This window comes from Salarias fasciatus, chromosome 11, assembly GCF_902148845.1.
Source record: "Salarias fasciatus chromosome 11, fSalaFa1.1, whole genome shotgun sequence".
Taxonomy (NCBI): Eukaryota; Metazoa; Chordata; class Actinopteri; order Blenniiformes; family Blenniidae; genus Salarias; species Salarias fasciatus.
The window spans coordinates 25,444,926-25,457,094 of NC_043755.1; the positions used below are offsets into that span (position 1 = coordinate 25,444,926).

At 48.3% G+C, this 12,169-nt stretch overlaps 1 protein-coding gene across 4 annotated transcripts in view; it reads left to right on the plus strand.

Moving 5' to 3' along the window:
* grik2 (glutamate receptor, ionotropic, kainate 2) overlaps nucleotides 1-12,169 on the plus strand; it is a 255,945-nt gene that overhangs the window by 206,874 nt on the left and 36,902 nt on the right. For all 4 annotated transcript variants that reach the window (XM_030101914.1, XM_030101916.1, XM_030101917.1 and 1 more), the window contains one exon: nucleotides 11,885-12,135. In XM_030101914.1, coding sequence (XP_029957774.1) covers nucleotides 11,885-12,135 — 251 coding nt within the window. The remainder of the gene's footprint in view (nucleotides 1-11,884; nucleotides 12,136-12,169) is intronic.

Below are 12,169 nucleotides of genomic sequence, written 5' to 3' on the forward strand. Positions count from 1 at the left end.
GGAGTGTTCTGCCACAGACTCACACAGGAGGTTTGTCCAGGTTCTGTTTGGGTTTTAGGGATGAGTTAAAGCACTTCCTGTCGTCGATCCCTTCAGGATACCTCGTATCGCTGCTGCACATGGTTTGACCTCTGTTTGCATCTTAACTGAATGAAATAGGGCAGAAAACAACAGAAGTGTTTCCGTCTTTCATGGTTCTCTGTGACGTTTTACTCTCAGAATGTCTGAGTGCCCGGAAGAATCCGATTGGTTTGTTTGCATTTTAAGGTTAATTTCAGTGAAACTGTAGTTGTTGTCTCAGAATCTGTGAGAATCATCAGTGAGAGGGTTTCTCAGTGAAACCTCCTGCAGACAGAAAGGCTCCAGACTAAGACCAAGACTCCAGAGGAGCTCCAGCTCTGGACGTCTGCAGCCGAAACCTGCATTCAGGCTGTTTGTTCCCTGGAAGCACCAGACTGCAGATTAAGACGGTGCTTGATGGATGGATTCTTGGTTAACTGTTGTCACCTTGAACAGCGACATTGCTTTTTTTTTTCTTCTAAATTTTTCATTATTTATTTGTTTGTTGTTTCTTGTAGTTTTTCTTGGTTTTTTGGCTGTTTCCACTGGATATGATGCAGCGTTAAATAATGAAGTGAGATATAATCTAGAGCAGTAAGACTCCACCTGCCTTTGACTGAAGAAGTATGGGAGCATTCCTGTGAAGTGGGACAGAATGACATGAGGCATTTTTAAAGCATCCTAAATTCTATGCAGGCTGTCGTGCTCCTTTTAAAATAATGTCAACTAAAAATACCAAAGTAACCTTACCTGAAATAGTTACTTCAGTTAAGGCATTCAAATCTATGTTCTTTGTTGGGATTAAATTATGTTGTCTGGAAAACTTCTTATCGTTGGATAGTATTGTTGAGTTGAAATGTGCTCTAATTTTGAAGAATCCCTGGAAGATCTGGCAGAAGTGCCTTTATTTAGCCACCAATAACTCCCCCGCTGCGGATTCCTTCACTGTTTTATTCCTCCTCACCTCATTTTCTTCAGTTGATCCCCTCTGTGTGGTCTTGTAATTCGAAGGAGTGAAATCAATAAAAATAATAGGCTCCTGACGTTAACACTCAGCTGGCTGAATTTACAACGGCAGCGTTCGCTGGCGGAGGAGTCTGGCCTCTGAGTGTGTTTTTCTTGAACGTTGTCTGGACGGAACACGGCCTGCAGTTACACATGGTTTCTATCACTTCGTTAACATTCCCAGATCTGAAATGAAGTCTAAACTCCCGTCTGCGGAGCTCGGCTTGGTTTCTGCTGCTGCTTCCATCCTTAAACCAAAACCTGAAACTCAATTTTTTTTGAAAAAGAAAAAGAACTGAATTCCTGTCACCGAACTGTTGTTTTAGAATCAACACCAACCGACCTCACTCTGAACTGTTCGCACAGATCCTTCTTTAATTTAGATCAAGGATTCTTTATTACATTGAATCCTCGACCTCTGCCCTTTCCAACGTTTTACTTCTTCCTCAAAACATAACTTTCAAATGTTGGTGTGATTCCTGCAGCTGTGGGAGGAAATGACAGAACTCTGAGAGAACTCATCCATGCTCAGGGAGAACATGCAGACTCCTCACAGAAAAGTGAATCACTACTGCAGCCACACATCATCAGCAGGGTGAACCTGTCTCACGACGTCCTAAACCAGCTCACGGTCCCTGTTAGCGCAGAACCATCCACCGCCTGCTGAATTCTGCTTCACAGTGACAGGAAGAGCCGAGATCCAGGGATCAAAACCAACATCGCTGTGAACGCCTGGCCGCCAGCCGGTTCTCCCTGTAGGAACTTCACTGACACCTCCAGCTTAAAACCCAGAAGCCCAGATTCAGAGAGCACTGCTGTGTCACGTGTGTCTTGTGTTGAATTTGAATCGGAAGTGCTTCATTTGTCCCTCAGGGGGAAATTTACAGCAGCTCGTAATTTGAATATAAATTTAGGATGGATACAACAGATAAACTGACGGACTGAATATGACTGACTAAAATTAAATTATACTGTATGTCATTTAAATACAAAATTAAGACGGATATAATTAAGTAACAGATATAAACTAACAGATATTAAATATAATTTACATGTAGATCTAACACAGATATAATTAACTAAATAACAGATAAACACTAGTAGATACAAATGAGATATAATTAAGACGGACATGATGTATACTATAGTAACAATAACAGATATAAGTTAAATAAACATTTAAGACAGACACATATGTACAATGTAATAACGGATATAAGTTAGATATAATTTAAATATACATGTGTTTAATGTATCTATTGTATTTATTTATCAATGTCTTCCTATCACTGAAGTGTTCAGCCCACAGGAGAGAAGTTGACAAACCCCCCCTCACTGAGTGTCCGCGGTGGACAGAGACGCTGAGCTTTCTGAAAACGCTCCGAGACGAGTCCATGTCCATGCAGACGGAGAAGAGCTGCTTCTGATCTGAGCTCCACCATCTGAGCCACCGCCGAGGTCATGATGATCATATATTCACCGAGCCAGGGAACCCGGTTCAGTCCAGATCTCTGTCTGAGCTGTTTTCTGGGGAGCAAAGCCCAGTTTTCAAAGCCCAGCAGTGTCTGGACCTGCAGCTGCAGCGCAGCAGGCGGAGCAGGGACTCGGCCGTTGAAGAAGCCCTGCTGTTCCTGCATTGAAGAGTCAGCGAGCCAGACCCTGCACCTTGCAGGCCCCGTCGAGCGCGTCCGAGCCTCCACATGCTAACCAGGCTGGCACTTCATAGACAGGCCTGCTGGGGCAGGTCGTACTCCCACTGCAAGCGAGAGCAGCTTCCTCCACCTTCACAGCCCGTCCTGCAGGGTCGGGCTGACGGACGGCCGCCGTCCACCAGGCGATGAGGTGGAGGCTGGCGCCCGCCGCACGGCTGCAGGTTGGAAGAGGAAGGCATCGGGTGAGAAGCTGGAGCTAACGCTGAACGAGGAGACGTGCTTCCTGCTGCCGTCGCACAGAAGAGGCGCAGCATCCAGGAGGTCAGCTCACGCCATGGCGGCGCTCCGACGGCCGAGACGTCCGGCTCAGGAACTCTGACACCTGATCCACTGACGGAGTTCCAGCAACATGACGACCACATTGTTTCACTGCTGTCTCCGAATGAAGAACATCGTTTTCAAGGCTGAAAGGAAAGTAGAGAAACCAGGGATTTTTGGAAAATGTTTCGTCCTCTTTAGTTCACACATTCCCTTCCAGTCACAGTCGGGAGGAGAACGGATGTCTGGAACCTCTGATCCCTGCAGACGAAGCAGCAAGGAAGGAGAACTCCACCTTCACAGGGATCCACTTCTTTGTGTGATTAAACGCCTGATCATCAGTTTGTCGCCTTGAGCCTCATCAGAACCAGGAATCAAATCCGCCCACAGTGGAAAAATATCCAAATTCCTTCATTTCCAAATGTTTTATCTCAGTTCCCTCCTGCATCAGAATCTAATTCCATTCAAACAAAACAAGGGGTGAAGACCGCCGGCACCTGGACGTCCACCTGGCGTTGGATCAGCTGTTTGAGCTCGCAGGTTAAACTAGATTAAACTGCTAGAGTTGTCTGCACATGTTCAAAGAAATGAACCTGACTTCCAGTGTTAGAACTACAGACCTGTAAATCCAGTGTCAGAGCAACAGCGTTAAAAAACAGATCCTGATAATCCACTCAGACATTTGTACTCATGCTTTTATAGATTAAACAAATAACAACAAAGCAAAACGTACAAAAAAGTGTTTTCCATCAAGACTATTAAGATGAAAAATCACTCTTTCGATTCATCTCTGCAAACAAAATCTCTGAGATGTGTGTGAACAGGAGCTGGATGGCTGTGGGATCCATGGGGATCCATGGGGATCCATGGGGATCTGTGAGGGCCTGGTCTGTGCAGCTCTGTGCCCTGTACGGATTCAGACGGTGAAATAAATATGCAGTTTGTGGGTTTTTCCTCTCACAGTCTGCCGTTTTTGTGCGATTTCACATTAAAGAATCATTTAAACGTGGCCTTCGGAGCTTCCTCTGCCTGTTCGCGCTCTCCGTGTCTTTTGGAGCATTATGGGATATTTTCCCGTTCTGTGCGGCCGACGCCGTTCTCCACACCACCCAGACCTGCCAACCTGTACGCATTTTGCGTAGCAGGTACGCAATTTGACATCAAAATACGCTGGTACGCTCCGCCTCATTAAACTACGCAAAAAGCTGCAGACGTCTGTGAGCGCTGTTATAAATGTGGACCGTGGACGTTCTCATGTCTGACAACACGATGCAGCAGCAGGGCTCTGAAGCGTCACGCATTTCGGTGTGTTGTCACACATTCACGGCACACATTGTATTTGTCACGCTGAAAAAAAATACCAGTAAATTAGGCTGGTACGGCGCAGCTCTGGAACCGGGAGGAAACACGTGCTACCCTCGTAGTGCTGCGACGTTCAATGAACGAGTCGTTCGTTTGAACGGCTCTTTCAAGTGAACGACGAGAGCCGGTTCACAGCTGTCTGAGAGCCGTTCCTTTGTGCAAACTGTCCTCGCTTCCTTCACGTGTCTCCTGAGTCCAGCTGTCACCGCTGATTTCGTGTGAACGACCGAGTTTCACTTTTCCGCAGCAGCTCTAGTCACCTGAACGCAGCAGCTAACTAGCGGAGGAGGAGTGTCGCGAAACCGGAGCGGAGCCGATGTTTTGGAATAACTGAGTCCCTTTTAACTGGCGACTGGGTTTCTTTCACGTCCCTTGTTGCTGATAGATGTTAAAAACCAGACAAAAAGTCGTGTCAGACCTTTTATGAGTCTGATTTCAACATCTGCGGCTACTAGCAGCAGCAGCAGGAAATGCTAAAGGAAGTCGGTCACCAGGTAACAAGGACACCAGTAAATTTGAAACACCGTATTCACGACTTTATAAAGGTTTTAGTAATGGAACACACACGCGCACGCATGCGCACACACACAGCAAAAAATGCTTAGTTAAAGGACATGTAGCAGCATTTTGAAGCTCATTTCTGGGGACAACGTGCACGGTCAGCCGCAATGTAATGTGTATCAGAAAAACATCTGTTAAGTCTTTGCCAATAAACAATTCAAAGAACCACATGAGAACTTAAACCTGACAGGCCCCCCCCCCCCCCCGGTCGACAACTGTTCCGGCAAGTGGTACTCAAAAAATTTCACCAAGGTTGGCAGGTCTGCACCACCTGTGCTCTTCGTTCTTCTCCCGGCGCTTCGTTGGACGGCGTTAATCGCGCGGGGAGCGGCGGGTCGCTGGAGCCGCCGCTCCCTCCTGGCGTCTGGATCACTGAGACGCCTCCTGAACAGGAAAAGGCCTGAGATGGAAGGTCTGAGTGAGCGGCGGCGCCCCGCCTCTCCCTCGACACACCCGGCACCTCCTGACTCTCCGGGCCTGAGCCCGATCGGGACGGCCCGGAGAAGCTGCTCTGGATCAGGGAAACTTTAAAAAACAAGTTGTATTTCCAAATTTCATGAAGCTCTTATGTGAAAAAGCATAAAACCGACCTGTAGTCTATCAGGAGTGACCACCTGTCCAGCTCTGTCCTCGTGGATCTCTTTTCCCCCGTCCAGGAAGTTCAGATCCTGCCTTCCTGTCCACACAGGGAGGATCTGCAGTGAAATCTCCTCCAATCAATTTATCAAGTCCTTCTGAGTGAAGCTCGGCGTGAAGAAAAACAATCAGAACAATAAATCTGTCCTGTAGCTTCACAGGCCTAAAGTTCTACTGTTTTTTTTTCTTTGTTAATATCGGAAGAATGTAATCCTGTTTGAAGAGTTAAAATGTAGAAGAGATCTGTCAGCGCCGCTCACAAAGAGCGGCGCTAAAAATACGCCAGGCACATCGGAGGCTCTCTCCTCCTGGCTCAGAGACAATGCATTAGCGATCGCGCGGCTATTACGGCGCTTTGATCTGGCAGATTACATCTCTGTGTCTTCTTCCCCTCGCAGCGCGGCCCGTCACTTCCTGCTCCGGCGCAGGATTACGCTCTTCTTTTCTGAGCGCCTGTTTTCAGCTCGCAGATGAACATGTTTAGTTTCACGGCGGCGAGGATCACAAAGCGTCCTTTCACGTCGGCCGAACACGCTCGGCAGCAAAGCCTCTCGTCTTTTCCTAGTTGTGCTGAGATGTGATTGACGTGGCGTCGCTCCGCCTCTCACCTGGTTTATTAGCTCAGCAGAGAGGCAACATGTTTACACTCACACACTCAACCAAGACGAAGATGGTTTACAGTGCACGCTGTGAGCCGACGCCCCCGGAACGTGAGAACTACCTCCAGAAATACTGATCAGACGACTTCCTCTGTGGCTGGAGAAACTGGCTCCTGACTGACGGACCAGCGATGGCAGTTTGGGTTTTGTGGCGTCTTTATTCACCTGTAGAGGATACGTATGTCCACTTCTGAAAGCTGAACGTTCACAGACCGAACGCTTAATGATGTGCAATTCTGCTTTCACAATGAAGTGGTTACATTAATATATTCCAGCATAGATTCAAAAATGTAAATATCAATGTTAAAAAGAACAACAAGACGAAACTCAAACTTAATTAGCATTTATTTATGGAATTATAAGTAATTATAGGCATTAATCAATCCTATCTCAATGTCTGACACACAAACTAACATATTCCAGTTCAAACTGATCCTGCCAGTTAAACCACTCAATAATAATAGTGACAGAACTTCTCACAACTGATTCATTAAATGGTTTTTTTATTCCTTCTGTGGAAAGTTGTGTGTAGTTTAAATCTAACAGTAGTCAACTGGTGGCTGCATGGTTAGCATTAGCATTAGCTGTGAGTGGCAGTGGGGTGTTTGGCAAAGTGGATTACGTTTGAGGTTAGGTTTGATTCTGTGTCTGATCACATGTTGAAGTGCCCTTGAGCAACACACCAAACCCCAAACTGCTGCGGGTGGATGGACTGAGCCCCTTGCGTGGCAGCCACGGTGTGTGTGAGTGTGTGTGTGAATGGGTGAATGTGATTACCAGTGTGAAGCTCTTTGGGAGCTGCTCCGCCGCAGCAGGCCCGCGGCGCCCCCTGCTGGCAGCCGGCGTGTGTCCAGTGTGTGAACAGTGAAACTGCTTTATGAATGCGAGGTCTTCCAGCAGCTCTCCGCTTCAGAACTCCATGTCGTTTGTTTCCCTGGAAGTGGAGCTGCTGTCCCGAGGCTCCTCTGCTTCAACCTGGTTATTTGCAGCCGAGCGTTTGGTCTCGGTCGAGCTCTGAAGCCCGCCGGCCAAGGCCGACCTCGGAACGCCATCTGGTCCCGCGTTTGAACGCCGAGGCAGATCTGATGCTGTGAGCTACATTTTACAACTCTTCATATGAAAGGCTGAAACAAAGCCGGCGCAGTCGGCCCGTCCTCCTCTCTGTGCGACAGCAGGCTTCAGATTTTAAGCCCGTTTCATGCTAGTGTGTGTTACGGTACGAGCCAGGAAAGCCGGCGCCGGCGCCGCGGACCGCAGGTCTGAACGGCACGGCGCTCCTCGTCCTCCCCGCTCACGATATCACAGCCGAGCGCCTCTCGCTCGTTTTGATCGGGCAGAGCTGGGAACACGCTCAAGGATAGCTCGTCTCTTTGTGGCGAGCGAGCGATCCGTGCGGCGCGTGCTCGCTGTCCACGCCATATCCACCGCAGACCGCCACCAATCACAGGGGCCGCGTTCCGCTTGGCCGTCGCCGTGCTGGTGGATCCTTCTGAAGCGTGCTGAGACGAAGAGGCCAGAAGCCTCCGGGCGAGGATGAGGAGCAGACGGGGGGTTGGAGAGAGAAGTTGTGACGACAGAGACTTGAATCTTCTGTTTTCTCTCCTTGAGGTCCACGACTGAATCCTCCAGCTCGGGAAAATCACAGGCATCACTGCAGCTTGATAAACTGATCATATTCCCCTTTTAATTAGCCCGCCCCCCCTCGGTGCTTCAGGAAGAGCTCGCTCTAAGTGTCTGAAATAATGGCTGCTATTAGTTGTGTAAATGATGAGCGTCCTGATTGCGGCGCGTCGGCTGAGCTGAGCGGCGGTCTGACGGGGCTCGGCTGTTTGTCTTTCCTGCTGAAAGGCTTCCAGCGCTCCGGTTCGGCCGGGGACCGGGTTGTGCGGCTGCTTCTGGTGGGAAGGAGAAGCCGCTCCTCGGCGGCGGCGGGCGGAGGCGCTCGGCAGACGACACGCACGCCGGCGGGAGCGTTTCAAGGCTCGCTTTGGGGACGTTAAGTTATTATGGCGAGAAAACAGCTCACAGTGAAAACATTAGCGCAGATTAACCGCGGCAACTGGTTTTAATTAGGCAGCCGTACAGGTAGAAAGAGAGAAATATGAGCCCCGCTGATGCTTTTCAGCGTTATTAGTTTAGTGTTGTGGAGCCTGTGGGGACAATGAAACGGTAACGCTGTAATTTACTACAGTCAACACCCAGCTTCCGCTTTACGTGCAGAGAGCGATGTCTTAAAAACATTTCATAAAAAGGAGGCATTAAAAGCTACAATATCAACCTGAAATAATACTGAAAACTGTAGGAATGTAGAGAAACTGTGTGTCTTCAAGGTTAGCAGTGAAAACCACAAGAACGGCTTCCAGACAGCATCACCAGAGCGCTGAGCAGACGCTCTCAGGCGTGAAGCTGATCCTCCTCTCAGGATGAGAACAACCTCCAAAACTGGTTCAGAGGCCACACCTCGTCCAGTCGACCTTCAGATAAGCCCCGCCCCCTAGTACAAATGAACCAATAGCATCCAACCAAAGGAAGAGTTGACGGACGCTCCGGAGCAGAGCGTTAGAGTTGACGCACTGATGTTTAAGACATGATGTGAATGAGACTCATGGAACACAGACTCCAGGGGGTGTCAAGGGTTTGTTTTGTTTTTAAATGCTAAAACAGTGTGTATTCCGGGGTCAAGGGTCATGCTCAGGGAGCCACAGTGGGATTTCAGCCTGGGCAAGTCCTCCAGATAAACTCAAAGCACTCAGCTTTCAGGATGACTGGCAAATATGAGGGGGGGCCCAAAAGAAACTGGAATTTGGTCATAAAATACTAATAATAGTGAGTTTTGACTTCTGGCTGTCAGACATGCTACAGGTTAGCCTCGTGCACATCTGTGACAAATCTGAGCTCCCAGAGTGACGCTGACGCCTTTCAGGCGCTGTTTATAGTAACAGAGTGCCGCGCCCCTCTGCGATTTCTCCACACTGACTGGGAAGCCAGAGCAGCGCGCGAACATCAAATTCTGCTTTTTGCTGGGAAAAAACAGCAGCAGAAACACTCAGCTTGTTGCAGCAAACCTACAAGGATGATGCTCTGGGGAAGAATCAGGTCTATGAGTGGTTCGGGCGGTTTGAGAAGGGCCAGATGTCCACTGAGGATCAGCCCACATCAGGACGACCCTCCACCTCCCGCACAGCCCAAACTGTCGGGGAAATGGAAGCGGCTGTGATGGCAGATCGACGCCGGGGCGTTGGAGAGGTGGCTGATCTGACGGGGGTCTCCTGGGGTTCCTGCCAGAGGATCATAAGCCAGGATTTGGGGCTGCGCCGGGTCTCTGCCAAAATGGTGGCACACGGCGCCGCGCGTCACGCAGTTTCTGACGGAGAATGGGATGACTCTCCTCCCCGATCCGAATTATTCGCCGGATGTAGCCCCATGTGACTTATTCTTGTTCCCCAAGTCGAAGAAGCAGCTGAAGGGACGGTGGTTTGCAGGCGTGGAGGAGGTGACAGAAAAAACGCAGCAGGTCATTAAAGGCATAATTACGCACAAGTTTGCCGACACATTAGTGAAGTGGGAGACACGGCTGGAGCGCTGCATTAAAGCTCGTGTCCGGAGTTTTGAAAGAGAGAGGTTTTTTTTTTAATCCAATGTCTCAGGTTCCTCCCTCCCTCTGCTTTCATGAGCAACCAAGCCACGCCCCTTTAATTGTGCACGCTATTATCTGTCGGGTGAAAATGAGAGCCTCTGAGTCCTACAGCATCCTCCATGTTGAGCTGTTTACGGTGGATGTTCAGCAGACAGTGGATATATCTGCTGCAGAGCTAACTCTCCTCTGCTCGGCGAGCGACGTGCTCTCTGGCTGCTCCACACTTTGATTGACAACACGAGAATGAGGAAGCTCGAAATCTATTGGCTGACGCTGACCGGCGCTTTTTTGGATAACATGGGGGTCTATGAGACGAAGGCGGGGCTCATAAATACATTTTTATATTGCTTTATGCTAATATTATATTGTAGTATGGAACCAGACTGACACATTGAAGCTCTGTTGAAAAATGATACATACGTTGGAAACGAACGGAAACTCCGGACACCAGCTTTAATGCGAATGGAGATTATTTTGAAGGCGACGGTGGTGTTTTATTTTGAAATGTAAGAAATGAAAAGTTGCAACCAAATTTCTGTTTCTTTTGGGTCCACCCTCGTAAAACCAACAACCACCACAACAACGCTGCAGAGGCTGCGTCCCACAGCAGCTTCTCCAGGAGTTGCTTCATCTTGTGTGAGACGGATCTCTGGAAAAGCTCTCGGTTGATGATATTCGTTATATTTGGCTTTTTTCTGCCCGCTGGTTGTGATTTGAGAGCAACCAAGTGAGATGAAATGTCTTTTTAGAGGTTTGAGGCAGGTTTGAGTCACTAATGAACAGTGTCATAATTGTTCAGTAAACTATTTATTTTCTCTGAACATCAAGAAATTAATATCAGAAAATCCAGTGTCGTTGACTTTCTGTTAGTACAACCTATGGCCAAGAGGTGGTGCTGTTCTTCTAGGGTTTTTTTTGTTTGTTTGTTTGTTTTTTAAATGAAACCACACATGTGGTGAAGGTCCCTGAATGTTTCCTGTCAGTAAACAGTTGCTTCCATTTTCACTTTATGGATTCAACACAGAATTCTTCAAAAAAAAATTATACAACTTAAAATTTGTGTGACCATTAAGAAACGCTGGAGTGCATTAAAAAGCTAAAAAGCTAAAACTGCTGAAATATCCAAGATGCATAAAATCAATAAAATAAATAAATGAATAAATAAATAAATAAATAATAGATCAATAAAAAACGTGGCTAATGCATGAAACATCAATTGAAATAAAGTGAATAAATAATTAAAATTGGTTTAAAAAAAACAAAACAAAATACATAAAAAATAGATAAATAACAAGATATATCTAAATTGCAGTGATATAATGAATGGAAATAGTTTTTTACATGTTTTAGTCGCTTCGTTCATCCTTTATTTCAGAAAACGGTCACACATTTTATTTGGGAAAAATGGCTAAACCCCCCCGGGCGTAAAGCCTATGACTCACCTATAAGATTATCTAGTCCCAGGAGAACCAGGACCAGGACTAGAACCAGGACAACATGGACCAGGACCAGAACTAGAACTAGGACCAGGACCAGGAAAACATGGACTGGGACCAGGAGAGGACCAGGAGAAGGAGAATATGGACCAGGACTAAGACCAAGACCAGGAGAACATGGATTGGGACCAGGACCAGGAGGATATGTACTGAGACCAGGACCAAGAGAACACAGACCAAGACCAGGAGACCATGGACCAGGACCAGGACCAGGACCAGGAGACCAGTTCCAGTTCTGTCATTCAGTCTTTTCCATGGAGCCTCTGGGGAAGTTGTGTCTTCAGGGTCTGAGCTCCTCCAGAGTCCAGTCCTCTCCTGGAAGGGGGTCTTGGATGAGGGTCTGGAGGTGTGAGGACAGGGTCCTCCAGAGGAATCCTCTGTTTGAGTGTTGTGGTGTCAATGTGAGGCTGAGTGTGTGTCTCCGGCCCGGGGCCGTCTGAGTCCGGAGCTGGGGGTGAGGGGCGGCGTCCGGCTGACTGGCTGTGTTTCGGTCCTCAGGCTCTCCGTACAGAGATAAGATCACTATTGCCATCCTGCAGCTGCAGGAGGAGGGCAAGCTGCACATGATGAAGGAGAAGTGGTGGCGGGGCAACGGCTGCCCGGAGGAGGAGAGCAAGGAGGCCAGCGCCCTGGGCGTGCAGAACATCGGCGGCATCTTCATCGTGCTGGCGGCCGGACTGGTCCTGTCCGTCTTCGTGGCGGTGGGGGAGTTCCTCTACAAGTCCAAGCAGAACGCACAGCTGGAGAAGGTAAGAAGCAGCCCGCGGCGTTCGCCTCTTTCAT